The 15,320-nt window shown below is 37.9% G+C and overlaps 1 protein-coding gene and 1 pseudogene across 1 annotated transcript; one reads left to right on the top strand and one right to left on the bottom strand.

Annotated features, from left to right (window-relative positions):
* Positions 1-617: 617 nt before the first annotated feature.
* c1qb (complement component 1, q subcomponent, B chain) lies at positions 618-5,158 on the bottom strand. The gene is made up of 5 exons (XM_084929008.1): positions 5,004-5,158; positions 4,402-4,567; positions 3,938-4,154; positions 2,280-2,400; positions 618-1,477 (listed from the first exon to the last, which is right to left on the bottom strand). Exons 1-5 carry the CDS (start codon positions 5,004-5,006, stop codon positions 1,268-1,270), a joined length of 717 nt encoding a protein of 238 aa, XP_084785134.1. The 5' UTR covers positions 5,007-5,158; the 3' UTR covers positions 618-1,267.
* A 7,270-nt stretch (positions 5,159-12,428) lies between these two features.
* LOC146387405 (uncharacterized) lies at positions 12,429-14,417 on the top strand (annotated as a pseudogene).
* Positions 14,418-15,320: the final 903 nt, after the last annotated feature.

Here is a 15,320-nt window from a genome sequence, read left to right as displayed (position 1 = left end):
AATGTTCAACACAAAGTTATGCCGATAGGGGGGTATCTTTGATTAATATTAAAATGTGTATAATAATCTGAAAAAAAGTTTGACATATATGCAAAAAACAAACAAACAAACAAATAATGAAATCGAGGAGGGGGAAAATATTTTTTTCACAGATAAAAGATGGATGGTGTCTGAAAAATCGACCCACTGTGACCTGCTTTGTTTCTCATGGCCCGGAGGAGGCGACTTATTGGGCTGCCAAAAGAAGCCTGAGCATTTAGACGTCCATGAGGGAATGATGCTGCGGCTCAGCTGATTTATGATCTCAGTAAACACATTTCTGATGCGTTTGTGGTCTCAATTTCTAGTTTTAGGTCTCACTGAATTCACTATCATTGTTTTGTTTATCATTAGTTGTAATTATGATGCCCATGAGAGCTGGTACTCACGTTTTCATTTTAAAAGTACAGCATCCCTCAGTTTCACAGAGGGATCCACCTTGAAGCTTGACTAATGCCACAAAAGCTCCATCTTATATGTAGTCAATGGCCAGTGCCTGATGTCACGAGTCATATCACTGTAATTAATATCAAGCAGCTAACCTTGAAAGATAACTTGTCAAAAAACACTTACCCAGATTCAATCAGCAACAATTTACTGTTCATCGTTTACTGTCACTTATATTTTGATTCTGATACATTTAACAAAATTCATTCTGTTTTAAGATGTGTCACAGCAGACATGAAAAACATTTGTATTTGAGTGTTTACATTTGACCACAAGAGGGAAGAATTTGCTAGTCATGTAAACCTGTAAAATATCTGATAATAGTAAAACATCATGAAAGTAACATTTAGTAATTTTATGAGTAAAGAAAGTTAAACTTTGAGGGCATGTGAAAGAAGAGCTTAAAATTAAATGTGTTCATAGACTTAAACTTATAATTAAACAAAAGAACTAAACAAGCTTAAAACACATTATTGTAAGATTTCCATATCAGTTAATGTGGAAGCAGTAAACACTGGACCTTTAACAAAACACTACAGACACAGTGAAGTAAAACTGGGGAATTGTTTACTGTGTTTCCGTACTCCTGTAAACCAGTGAAAAATGCATGCATGAGTAAAACATGATTTGTGGTTAGTGTAATGGGATGAATTCTGCAACACAGAGCTAACCTTTACAAATGTGGATAGTCTTTGCTCTGTTAAAGAAGACACAAACATCATTTAGTCCCTTTAACTGTCCCAGAAGGTTTGTAATTTATTAAACTGTGGAGACTGCAGATTTAGGAGGTTGGGAAGATCTGGAAGCCAGTGAATATGGTGCTGGCGCTGGCCTGGCCTGTCAGGATGGTGTTCGTCTTGACTGTCTTCAGCGAGACCACGTCGCCAGCTTCCAGCTCCAGAACTGCCGTGCCAGAGACGACCAGAAACCCATTATTCTGGTCACACAATTCCATGTCACTTACACCATTTTTCTCCAACTTCAGGCACACCTAGAGGATCACAAGTCACACACAGAAATTTTATTTATTATAAGATTGTAAACAAGCATTCCTTATATAAGAATTATTTCAAGAGGTGTGACTGCATTTTACATAAACTTTACTAAAGTTGTTTTTGTAAGAATCTAAATAATACAAAAACAAACAATATTGTAAATAATAGAAATCATGGAAATCGTCGCAACTTTATATTCTAAAAGATTTGTGTATTTTACATTTATTTTCCAACATAATGAGGAAATACAAAAATATAAAAGACAAAGATTGGTTTAAAGACAGGTAGAAATAAAGTAATGGAGAAAAAAAATCCTTTTTTTTACAGGCTTTTTCCAAAATGTTTAACAATCATTTCTAACAATGATTTTTACAATCAAACAATCAAACCTATCAAAATGTATGAAATTTGATCACTGGAGTTGTTGTAGTTTCCCCTCCCTGATAATGCATATTAATTTATAGTTTTCTGAATATTTCCCAATTTGGAATCAAAATCCAGAATGAAGTATTTTTTTGTTAATGTAGAAATATTTAATTTCAAGTAAGAATTCAAATATAGTGAGGCAAAAGAAAAAATTTGATATCAATGTTCTCATTGTGGATACTGTTCCCTTTTACTATCAGGTGGAATTATTATGAGGCTTTTAATATTCATACTTTGAGTTGTAAGTACTGAGCTTGAAAGTTGAGTAGGATACATGACAGCAGTTTAATCTATACAATATTAGAACACTAAAAAGGAGAAGGACAAACACGAACTTGGCAGAAAGGACAAGAATAAATTATTCATACTCACCTTATACTTTCCTGAGATGTGGTAACTGAAGAAATATATGCCTCTGTTGGTGCAGATGTAAGTTGTATCATTTGTCAGTCCTTCTCCTCGAAACGGTTCATTCTCTTCAGCCAAAATTGGTCTGTGGGAGATTTACAGATCAACAACGATAGTTTGTGTTTCTGTTTTTTTAAGTTTTGAGTTATGCTAGTTCTTACAAAACAAAGAGCTGTGGTTATTTTTTATTTATAGCAATGTGTGTATTAGAGATGTGCAAAGCAGCCGGTATTTGTATCTGTATCTGTATTTGTTGAGGAGGGAAAAGTATTTGTATTTGTATTCGAGTAATATTTTTTTTTAAAAATGCGTAAAAATCCATTTTTTTTGCGTTGCACTTTTAACAAACATTATAGTGTAAGTATTCTTTAATTATATCCATTATAATAATTATGGATATGCAATATTAGTTGATGTTTTCCCATAAATCCAGCAATGAACATGTAACAAGGAACGTCATTGAACGTCATTGCCAGATGGCTCAGCAGCAGCAACATTCTTCTATTCGGTTCCCCAAATCCATGTGGGGAGTTTCAGCTAAGTTAATGAGTGACAACTACACAAGCATTGTTTTAACCTTTTTAACCGAACGTTAATGTTACTCTATCAACAGCCTATTGTCTAAACTACCGAGCTAACAGAGCTATGTAAAGACAAAGGAACACCAGAGCACCCAACTGCAGACGTCAATGATGCAGCGCAATGGCATAATCTCCCAATCTTCACAAAAGTTATAAACTGGAACCCAGTTAAGGTACAAAAATATAAATTCAGCAAACATCGCGATGCAGTTCACTCTTTTCTCGAGCCTTTTCTGTTGCTGTGTGGAGCAGTGCGTGTCAGTCACCTCTTTCACATGTCACTCACTCATCTAGTCATGTTCTGCGGTCTCATAAGGAAACTCAGGTTTTTAATATAAAGTTTTTCTTATTCCCGAACACAAATATTTTTTTAAAATATTTGTTCAAAATAAATATTCGTAAAAAACACGGTATTTGTGCCTTTCCGAATACCGTATTTGGGTTCGGCTCCCCCTCTAATGTGTATTACTCTAATTAAAACCACATTTTATAAGAGTAACATCTTGTTGGGTTGAAAAAGCACTGGGTTGAAAAAAACACTATTTGAAACAATAACCACCTCAGGATGATGTTTAATGAGGTCATAAATCGAAGGAGCTGAGTGTCGTTTTTCTATTAATCTGATTTTTTTGGACCAGTCACCCCCTGCTGGCCAGTAGAAAGAATGCAAGTTTAAGCAGTGGCTGCATTTTTCAGACCTGGAAGCTATTGCCATCTTTCATATACAGTCTATGGTTCAACTAAGGTTACACAGTGTTGATGAATCTGTTACTTACTGTTCATGTTTTTAAACAAAAATCTAAAACTTGTTATGTGTGGAGATTTTACTATATGCCGCTATTTTAGTCAGTGTTTTTTAAATAGAATAACTAAGTTAATCAGGTGCTCAGTGGTCACTTCATCTGTCATCCAATCAAACAGTTTTTCCCTTTTTGTTTCCTTACCACTAGCTTTGGGTAGTTTCTATATTTACCTAGCAATTCTGAAATAAAATATCACTCTTTTTTCATTCTGAAGATTTAAAACTTTCAGCACACTGACCCATTGAAGATGATGGGACTATCTACTGCTGATGATGTCGTAGATTTTAAGGAGAAATAGGATTGTTGTTGGCCAAAGGGGCTTCCCTTCGGCCCGCGTAGACCTGGTAACCCCCTACTGCCTGGTTGGCCTGGGTCCCCTTTCAGTCCAGGTCGCCCTGGAGGACCCATTGGACCAGGTTCTCCTTTCTGACCCCTGATGGTATGATCTGCCTCACCTGCTCATGCAAATAAACAGTTATTACACAGCATAAAAATATCAGTGGAAATTGAAACTGAAGTACAAGATAATCAGTTATCTTTTGGCCAGCGTGGCAAATGCACCAATGAAGTGTTTTTAAATCTGTTAATGAAGAAGTCCTCTGACTAAATAGATGTTTTAGTAATAGGAACGAAAACCTGCACTCCATATAGTGTACAGTTAGTATTGAGTATTTATTCTCTTCATGTGCAGTCTGCGCTCACCGGGGTCTCCCTTCTCTCCTTTAGCACCATCATTGCCGTTGGGCCCATGAGTGCCTGGTATCCCAGGAATCCCAGGGATTCCCCCATTGCAGGACTGCATGTCAGCTGGGGTGATGTGAACCAGAAACAGCAACACTGCAGTACTGCAGCTCAGCCACTGGAGGGCCTGATCACACAGATATGAGTTACCTTTCAAAAAAATAGACCCTCATATAAAAAAACAAATAAACCAAAACATAAAAATAAAATAAAATAAAGCTTTCAGAAGAATTTCCATCTAAGTGGAGCGACAAGCTACAAACTGAAGATATAACTTTTTAAAGATTGTATTGAATCCTTACAAAAATAATAAAATAAAATAAAATACAAAAAATACAGTAAAATGTTTAGGATAAGTACATTTGAGTCTTTAAAAAGAAATCTGTAAAAGACAAGAACTCTAAAACATTTAACTACACTTAAAAAGTGAAAGATAATTGACACAGATTTGAATCCAACATGAACAACCATTCAGCAAGAAATGTGAGGAAACCCAACACTTCTGTACAAGTCTGTACAGTTTTGTCTGGTTAGCTTTTTAGTATCTGTAAAAATCATCTCACCATTTGCAGGTAATAAAGTGTTTCCTGCTGCAGCGGAGCGATAAGCTGATGGGGAGCGGAGATGAAGACTTTTTGTTGTGCTTCACTGTGACTGCCACAGCTCAATCGGGTGAAAAAAGAGGAAGTGAAACTTAAGAGAGCAAGAAGAAAAACTATTGGTGTCACTATTAATCCTTTCTGTGGTCCAACACTAATTCTTCACTCTGTAGGGACTTACAGGGACAAATCCAATCTGTGGCCCCCCTATTGGGTTTTGAAGATACTGCAGCAGGTCTTTAATAGGCCGTTTAGGTCACCAGAGAAATATGGCCTGGTCTGATTATTTGGGCTTTCTCTTTATTGCTGTAGGCTCTTAACCTTGCAATGAAAATTGCCTTGAGATGATGATGTTGTTGTGATTTGGTGGTGTGTGAAAAAAAGTGAATAGAATAGCTGGGGTACCTGGAGAGAACCCATGCAGAAATAGGGGAGCATGCAAACTACACTGGAGTCCACAGACCTCAAGATTAAAACCTACGACTGTCTTCCTGTGAGGTAACATTACTAACCACTGCATCTCTAAATATACTTATTCAAAATGAAACACCCAATAATCACAAAAAATGAATGAAATAAATGTTACATCTAATTTGACATTGGTTATGAACAATACCAAGGAGGAAGCGCTGAAGTGTTAAACTGAGCAGAGATTTATTGTTTTTGCATCATGAACATCCAGAAATGATTTGCCTTTCAACTATATATATGATTGTACATACTCTTAACTGCATGTTTGGAAATGCTACACTGATTTTACAGTTTAAAAAAAAAAGATTGTGAGGCCCTGTCTCTGCTTCAAGCTCTTATGCTACATCTAAAAATATAACATCAGTTATTCAGTTTTATTTTTTATTCAACACTGGTTTAAGACTATTTTTTTTATCTTGGAGGAATATAAACCAACATCATCACATCAGATATCATTTTACAACCCATGTGAAACTGATTGGATCCATGAAGCAAAAATACATTTTTATAGGGAAATAACTGTTTTTTTTTTTGTTTTTTGTTTTTAAAGAGGTGGCAACTTTAGAGCTGAAATACATGATACAAAAACATTTTGGCCCCTTCATCATAACAACTCAGGGTGGGGGAAAATTTCTTAGAACTCATCCACCAGGATAACTCAGTTTGGATGATGTTTATTGACAAATGTCCTGACAAAGACAGCTGTAGTTGATCAGTGTCTTTGTGTTTTTATGTTTTTAAGTCCAAATTTAATCAATAAAGAACTTTTGAATTAAATGGCTCAAATATATATTGTTATTAAAATATTGTGAAGTGAAAATATAGCAATACAAAATGGAAATTACATCCATCAGTCTTATTTACAGTCTACCAGTAATTTCCAGCATGTTATATATTTCAATTTATCTACTTTTTCCTGTTTGTTCTGTTCTCATTTGATTCTTTATGATTATTGCATTTAGTCAGTTTTACCCAAGAAAGTAATTTTTTTTCTGAAACCTTCTAAGGAAGTGAAAAAGTGTTTCAGTTAAGGTCAGAGAAGTCTCCACCAAATGAAGAATTGATGATGAAGCATCACTGAGTGCATCTGATTAAAAAAATCTTTCCTCTAAATTAACATTTTGTTCTGTTTTTCTATCAACTTCTTTTTTATTGTCAGAAAAACACAGTGTTTCCAGGCAGTGTGCGGCTGAACTCCTAACCTCAGTCTGGATGTTGGTATCTGTTCCACAAAATATCTGATTTGCTCCACATTATGTAGCTGGTGTTTATTTTTAATAATGGCATCCTGTTAATTTGCTAGTTTGGCGTTTTCTCTTCTCATATCCTCTTTTCATTTCTTGCATTTTAGATCGCAGCAGCAAATCATCCACGAAGTGGTAGGATGTAATCACAGAGCAGTGTCAGCAGATGCTGAGACATGTAGTGCCCAGGTCGCCAACTCCATTGCTAAAGACCTTGAATCTTCAGTTGGCCTTCAGATTAGCTCCATTCCCTGAAGCACAGAGAAGTTCATGAAATTAGTTTCCATGACCAGCAGTTCCAGCCAAGTCTTACCTCACCAAGAGTAATGCAAAACGCCAGATGCAGTGGTGTAAAGTACACCTCTACTGGAGTCTAGAGCAGTGACGATGTATTTTTTGGAGTGGCGAATCACGCTTCTCCGTCTGGTAATCCGATGGACGAGTCTGGGTTTGGCAGTTGCCAGGAGAACTTTTCTGCATTGTGCCACGTTTGGTGGAGGGGGGATTATGGTGTGAGCATGTTTTTCCCAGTGGCAGAACTCATGTTGCTTCAACATACATATCAACATACTACATTTTGGACAATTTCATGCTCCCAGCTTTGCGGGAACAGTTTGAGGATGATCCCGTCCTGTTCCAACGTAACTGCACATAAGTGCATATAGTTAGGCCCATAAAGGCATTGATGAGCAGGTCTGGTGTGGAAGAAATTAACTGGCCTACACTGAATCCTGACCTTAACCTGATTGAACACCTTTCGGATTAATTAGAGCGGAGACTATCAGGCCTTCTCATCCAACATCAGTCTAACCTCACAAATGCACTTCTGGAAGAATGATCAATAATTCCATAAAAACAGTTGTAAACTTGGAAAGCCTTCCCAGAAGATCTGAAGCTGTTATAGGCAGAGATGGGCAGTAACGCGTTACTTGTAACGCGTTACTGTAATCCGATTACTTTTTTCAAGTAACGAGTAAAGTAAGGGATTACTATTGCAAAAACAGTAATTAGATTACCGTTACTTTCCCGTAGGAACGCTGCGTTACTGCGTTACTAAAACCGTGATTTTTTGCGAGAATGTCTCATGACAGTGACGTAAGCGAGTGCGACCTTGGTGACAACAGCTGTGTGCAGATCAAAAATGGATCATATATCCAGTGCGGGAGAGAGTATGAGCATGCAGCGTTTAAAGCGTGGAAGTACTGACCTTACTTTAAGTTTGATTCCATAAAAAGTGACAAAAACATTAGTGTCCCTTGTGCATGGGAAGAAAACTTCTTTTTACAGCGAAAAAAAAAACCCCTAAACTTCCAAGCAAGCACCGAGTGTGCTACGAGGTAATGGGAAACTCACAGAGAAACTCGCGGATTCTTCCACTGACCGCTGCGGCACACCTGCACCAGGGTAAACCTCCGCCTACCCTATTCCTGCTTTACAGGTGAAAATAGAGCAAAAGGACCGCTAGTCTTTGACTTTATTTATTTTCTGCTGTGTTTTACTTGCATCTATTTGAAAGAGTGAGTGTAAACACACACAAAAAAAATATTTTATGTGCTGGAATGTGCAGAAAATTACGGAGCCCCGGAGGGGACATGGGAGAAAAAAAAATTAAGACGGATGTTTGCGAGATCTCGCAAAACAAACTTGGGATCTCGCAAAACAAACTCGGGATCTCGCAAAAGTCTGTACCATACACCTCCAAATCAGCACTGAAACCTTAGAAACAACCACAGCGATGGAGGACACACACCCATTTGAGCGATTCATAGATTTTTACTTTGAGCTTGGACTAAACTATAAAGACATTAAAACTGTGCTTTGCAGTAGACACAGTTTTCATATAAGCGAAAGACATCTGAAGAGAGTTCTTAGCGCAAGGGGACACACTCGCCACAAAGCGTACTCTGACCTGGCCGTCTTGGTTGAATTTATAACGATGTGGGCTTCATAGATAATTGGCAAACCTTCTGGAGGAAACCTGGTCTTGTTAGGAGAGACGGCATCCATCCCACTTTGGATGGAGCAGCTCTCATTTCTAGAAATATGGACAAATTTATTAAACCCCCCAAAATATGACTATCCAGAGTTGGGACCAGGAAGCAGAGTTGCAGTCTTACACGCCTCTCTGCAGCTTCTCTCCTCCTGCTACCCCCCCAAAAAACCATCTCCATAGAGACTGTGTCAGCTTCCAAAAAGACAAAAAACAAACTAAAAACCAGCAACAAACAACTTAAACATAAACAATCAAAAAGAAAGAACAATACAGTATCCACATCTGAACCAAAGAGTAAAACAGTGAAATGTGGATTATTAAATATTAGGTCTCTCTCCTCCAAGTCTCTGTTAGTACATGACTTAATAATTGATCAACAAATTGATTTACTCTGCCTTACAGAAACCTGGTTGCAGCAGGATGATTATGTTAGTTTAAATGAATCAACACCCCCGAGTCATTCTAACTACCAGAAACCTCGAAGCACAGGCCGAGGGGGCGGTGTGGCAGCAATTTTTCACACCAGCCTATTAATTAATGAAAGACCAAGACAGACTTTTAATTCATTTGAAAGCCTGATGCTTAACATTGTCCACCCCAGCTGTGAAACTCAGAAACCAGTCTTACTTGTTATCATCTATCGTCCACCTGGGCCTTACACAGAGTTTCTGTCTGATTTCTCAGACTTTATATCTAATTTAGTTCTGAGCTCAAATAAAATAATTATTGTGGGTGATTTTAACATCCATGTAGATGCTAAAAATGACAGCCTCAACATGGCATTTAGTCTGTTATTAGACTCAATTGGCTTCTCTCAAAATGTAAAAGAACCCACCCACCACTTTAATCACACTCTAGATCTTGTTTTAACATATGGCATAGAAACTGAACATTTAACAGTGTTTCCTGAAAACCCTCTCCTGTCTGATCATTTCCTGATAACATTTACATTTACAATAATTGATTACACAGCGGTGGAGAGTAGATTTTATCAAAGTAGATGTCTTTCTGAAAGCGCTGTAACTAAGTTTAAGAATATAATCCACCCACTGTTATCATCTTCAATGCCCTGTACCAACACAGAGCAGAGCAGCTATCTGAACGCTACCCCAACAGAGGTTGATTATCTTGTTAATAATTTCACCTCCTCACTACGTACGACTCTGGATACTGTAGCTCCAGTGAAAACTAAGGTCTCTAATCAGAAGTACCTGACTCCGTGGTATAATTCTCAAACACGTACCCTAAAGCAGATGACTCGTAATCTGGAGAGGAAATGGCGTGTCACAAATTTAGAGGATCATCATTTAGCCTGGAGAAATAGTTTGCTGCTTTATAAGAAAGCCCTCCGCAAAGCCAGAACATCTTACTATTCATCACTGATTGAAGAAAATAAGAACAACCCCAGGTTTCTCTTCAGCACTGTAGCCAGGCTGACAAAGAGTCAGAGCTCTGTTGAGCCAACCATCCCTTTAACGTTAACTAGTAATGACTTCATGAACTTCTTCACAAATAAAATTTTTATCATTAGAGAAAAAATTACCAGTAATCATCCCACAGATGTAATATTATCTACAGCTACTCTTAGTACCATTGATGTTAAGTTAGACTCTTTTTCTCCAATTGATCTTTCTGAGTTAACTTCAATAATTACTTCCTCCAAACCATCAACGTGTCTTTTAGACCCCATTCCTACAAAACTGCTCAAAGAAGTCCTGCCATTGATTAATTCTTCGATCTTAAATATGATCAACCTATCTCTAATGGTCGGCTATGTACCACAGGTCTTCAAGCTGGCTGTGGTTAAACCTTTACTCAAAAAGCCATCTCTAGACCCAGCAGTCTTAGCTAATTATAGGCCAATCTCCAACCTTCCTTTCATATCAAAAATCCTTGAAAGAGTAGTTGTCAAACAGCTAACAGATCATCTGGAGAGGAATGGTTTATTTGAAGAGTTTCAGTCAGGTTTCAGAGCTCATCACAGCACAGAAACAGCTTTAGTGAAGGTTACAAATGATCTTCTTATGGCCTCTGACAGTGGACTCATCTCTGTGCTTGTCCTGCTAGACCTCAGTGCAGCGTTCGATACTGTCGACCATAATATCCTATTAGAGCGATTAGAACATGCTGTAGGTATTACAGGTACTGTGCTGCAGTGGTTTGTATCATATCTATCTAATAGACTCCAATTTGTGCATGTAAATGGAGAGTCCTCTTCACACACTGAGGTTAATTATGGAGTTCCACAGGGTTCAGTGCTAGGACCAATTCTGTTTACATTATACATGCTTCCCTTAGGCAGCATCATTAGAAGACATAGCATACATTTTCACTGCTATGCAGATGACACCCAGCTCTATCTGTCCATGAAGCCAGATAATACACACCAATTAGTTAAACTGCAGGAATGTCTTAAAGACATAAAGACCTGGATGGCCGCTAACTTTCTGCTTCTTAATTCAGATAAAACTGAGGTTATTGTACTCGGCCCTGAAAATCTTAGAAATATGGTATCTAACCAGATTCATACTCTGGATGGCATTACCTTGGCCTCCAGTAACGCTGTGAGGAACCTTGGAGTCATTTTTGACCAGGACATGTCCTTCAACGCACATATTAAACAAATATGTAAGACTGCTTTCTTCCATTTGCGCAACATCTCTAAAATTAGAAATATCCTGTCTCAGAGTGACGCTGAAAAACTAGTTCATGCATTTATTACTTCCAGGCTGGACTACTGTAATTCATTATTATCAGGATGTCCAAAAAACTCACTGAAAAGCCTTCAGCTAATCCAAAATGCTGCAGCAAGAGTACTGACAGGGACTAGAAGGAGAGAGCATATTTCTCCTGTTTTGGCTTCCCTTCATTGGCTTCCTGTTAAATCCAGAATTGAATTCAAAATCCTGCTCCTCACATACAAGGTCTTAAATAATCAGGCCCCATCTTATCTTAATGACCTTGTAGTACCATATCACCCTATTAGAGCACTTCGCTCTCGCTCTGCAGGCCTACTTGTTGTTCCTAGAGTATTTAAAAGTAGAATGGGAGGCAGAGCCTTCAGTTTTCAGGCCCCTCTTCTGTGGAACCAGCTTCCAGTTTGGATTCGGGAGACAGAAACTATCTCTACTTTTAAGATTAGGCTTAAAACTTTCCTTTTTGCTAAAGCATATAGTTAGGGCTGGACCAGGTGACCCTGAATCCTCCCTTAGTTATGCTGCAATAGACGTAGGCTGCCGGGGGATTCCCAAGATGCATTGAGTTTTTCCTTTCCAGTCACCTTTCTCACTCACTATGTATTAATAGACCTCTCTGCATTGAATCATATCTGTTATTAACCTCTGTCTCTCTTCCACAGCATGTCTTTTATCCTGTCTTCCTTCTCTCACCCCAACCGGTCGCAGCAGATGGCCGCCCCTCCCTGAGCCTGGTTCTGCCGGAGGTTTCTTCCTGTTAAAAGGGAGTTTTTCCTTCCCACTGTCGCCAAAGTGCTTGCTCATAGGGGGTCATATGATTGTTGGGTTTTTCTCTGTATCTATGAAGCGCCTTGAGGCGACTTTTGTTGTGATTTGGCGCTATATAAATAAAATTGAATTGAATTGAATTGAATTGAATTGAATTGAATTTATAGACAACCAATTGCAGTACTCTGGGCAGCTTCACGGATACCGATGGATGTACGCTAAATGCAGGGAACATGGACTACGCGTGAGGAAAGAGGATGTGCGCTTGGTTTTGAAGGAGCTGGATCCCCGAGGCGTCGCACTGAGGCAAGCAAGACGTTTCAGGCGAAGGAACTATTTTTCAAAAGGGCCGAATTTCATCTGGCACATGGACTCCTACGACAAACTGAAGCCATATGGCATCTGTATCAATGGTAGTATTGACGGTTTCTCGAGAAAAATAATCTGGCTTAATGCGTACACAACAAATAGTAATCCGAAAGTGATCGGGGGGTATTACATAGAAGCGGTGCAGTGTTTAAAGGGCTGCCCTAGAGTTGTGAGGGGCGATCTTGGAACTGAAAATGGCCATGTTAGAGGCTTTCAGCGTTTCCTTGTGCCCGTGGCTCCTAACGACACCCTTGAGAGTTACTTGGAGTGAGCAAGTACCGCCAATCAAAGGATTGAATACTGGTGGCGTTTTCTTCGCAGCCAGTGTCTGGAGTTCTGGTTATCCTTATTTGCAGACATCAGAGACAACGGTTCTTTGATGGTGGGTTTCTGGACAAAAACCTCCTTCAGTTTTGTTGCATGGGACTCATCCAGGTGAGTTAATAAAATATGTTTTGTTGCGTGTATGGATGCATGCGTGTGTGAGTGAGAGATAAAGGAAACTGAGGAAGTGATAGAGAGGTAATACACGAAGTATTGTGAGAGATGAGACCTGTGCCAGGTTTAGGGAATGGAGAGACTTGCAGGAAGAAAGAGACAAGACAGGGAGAAGTGGTTGAGAGGAGCAGGGAGTAAATGAAATGAAAAATTGTGTAAATACTATAATTTAGGTTTAAGCAATCGGCCGCCTTAAGGAAGAGCTCAACAACCAAGACTACAGTAACATCTATGTTGAAGATGTTGACATGGCATATGAAAATTTCTTATCTATAATATTAACTATTTACAATTTGGAATTATTTCGATTGGGATATCAAAATAACTTACAAATACAAAATACAATGATCAGTGACATAAAACAAATTGATTATTATGAAGGGAGTAGATGAGCCAAGCAGGTAGTAATAAGACTAATAGTACTAATGTAAGATATCACAGCATAACAGTAACCGTAGTTAGTGTGTGAAACACTTGTACAGATGACATTAGGTAAAGTACATGATTACAAAAATGCACATGATTGTTTAAAAATAATAAATTGCATAAATATAAGAAACCTTCCTCTCAGTGAGTGAGTTGTCTCATCGTGATTTGCGTATATGTATATACGTACATGCGATCGCATTTATTAAATTTCTGTATTCTTTTTAACAGGATGAGCTGGATGACACTGCACAGGTTTGGAATACACACTCCATCAGGCCATCAACAAACATCAATATCCCCAGTGGTCGACCTAATGTAATGTATACATTACCTGAGCTCTACGGGACAAGAGACTTCCTTTGCCCCACTGAAGAAGAACATGTTGAAATGTGTAAAACTGAGTGTGTTTTTCGACTGACCAAACCATGTGACCCCGATGTATATGAACTGTGCAATATCATCATGACTGAGTCCCATCTGACTCCACCAACAGACCCATATCAGGCTGTGAACTTGTACATGCATTTAAGAGAGAACATCATGGCATTAGTGTAAATTGCATACACTGCAGCAGAGAACATTTCTCAAAATTGACCTGTGCTATATGTGAGAAAGCTAACTTCTGGATGTTAAACAGACTGTAAACTGTAAGCTTTCTAGTACACAGTCATTTATGAGAATATCTTATATAGAAATATTTATTGTTGTGTTCCAGGAGGGTCAGTGAACTAAAGTATAAAGGGGAGTCTCTGCCTGTTAATGATATTCTGAGTGTTCTTTAGCACAAAAACATTGTAATGTTCTGTCAAATGTTATCAAGTTCTATGTCTATGTGTATTACTTCGAATTACTTTAACTGTGTATTTGGCTTGATACATGGATCAAAACATAAGACACATCTTAATTTAATGTGTTAGGAGTTTTAATGTACAGTGTTTACTCAGATAATGGTGGTTTATGTTGAGTATTTTGTAATAATTTTTAAATGGTGAGTTGGTTTTTATTTACACCATCTCTATTTGTTAATGATGGGAATGTTTAGTTGTTGATGTTGGCTAGAATACAGTTTAAAATCGAAGAGATATTCTATTATGCCTTGTTGCTTTATATATATTATAACGCCAACTGTCACACTGGCAGGCTACATGAAATGGTACTAAGGGGCATCATAATCTGAGAGGGGGCACCTTGGCATTTTTCTGAACTCAAGTTTCTCTGGCTAAAAATATAATTATTTCATGTCATTTTTGCTTCTTTTTTTTTTAACTATTTATTCTGATTCCAGAAGAGCTTTAGTTTTTTAATGTTGGTCAAACAAAACTGAAAAAATAAAGAACTAAATTGAGACCTTTTGAACTCTTAGAATTTCTAATAGATATAAACATTCTTTTTTGGTCACTGAATTTATCTGAAGCTTATTTTATCAGCTGAATAACAAATTCTTTGCACCCACCTGTTCTGTTGATGAACAGCAATTTCATTCGAATGCTATTTTTGCAAAACTCACCACTTCTGAAAGGATGATATGTGTTGTTGAACTACCGGACAAATAAACTGAAATCTCATCAATTTCTAATTTTTTTTTGGACTATGTAGTACAGACAACTAAAAAATTGCAAATGACAAAAGCATATCGACAACATCTGTGTATTGACTGCCTGTGTTCCCAGGCACTTTAATTTCAGAGAAGGGTAGACAGAAGTGCATAATCTGTCAAAAATGTAGCAATATTTTATAATTAACCATATATGCTATTTAATCTAATTAGAAATCCTGGCCTACAATCTTGTTTATCCAAGAAACTGTTAAATCT

Source organism: Perissodus microlepis, chromosome 5 (assembly GCF_051167445.1).
Source record: "Perissodus microlepis isolate ML-2025 ecotype Zambia chromosome 5, ASM5116744v1, whole genome shotgun sequence".
Lineage (NCBI taxonomy): Eukaryota > Metazoa > Chordata > Actinopteri > Cichliformes > Cichlidae > Perissodus > Perissodus microlepis.
The sequence above is the reverse complement of the archived record's forward strand: the minus strand, read 5'-3'. Positions and strand labels throughout refer to the sequence as shown.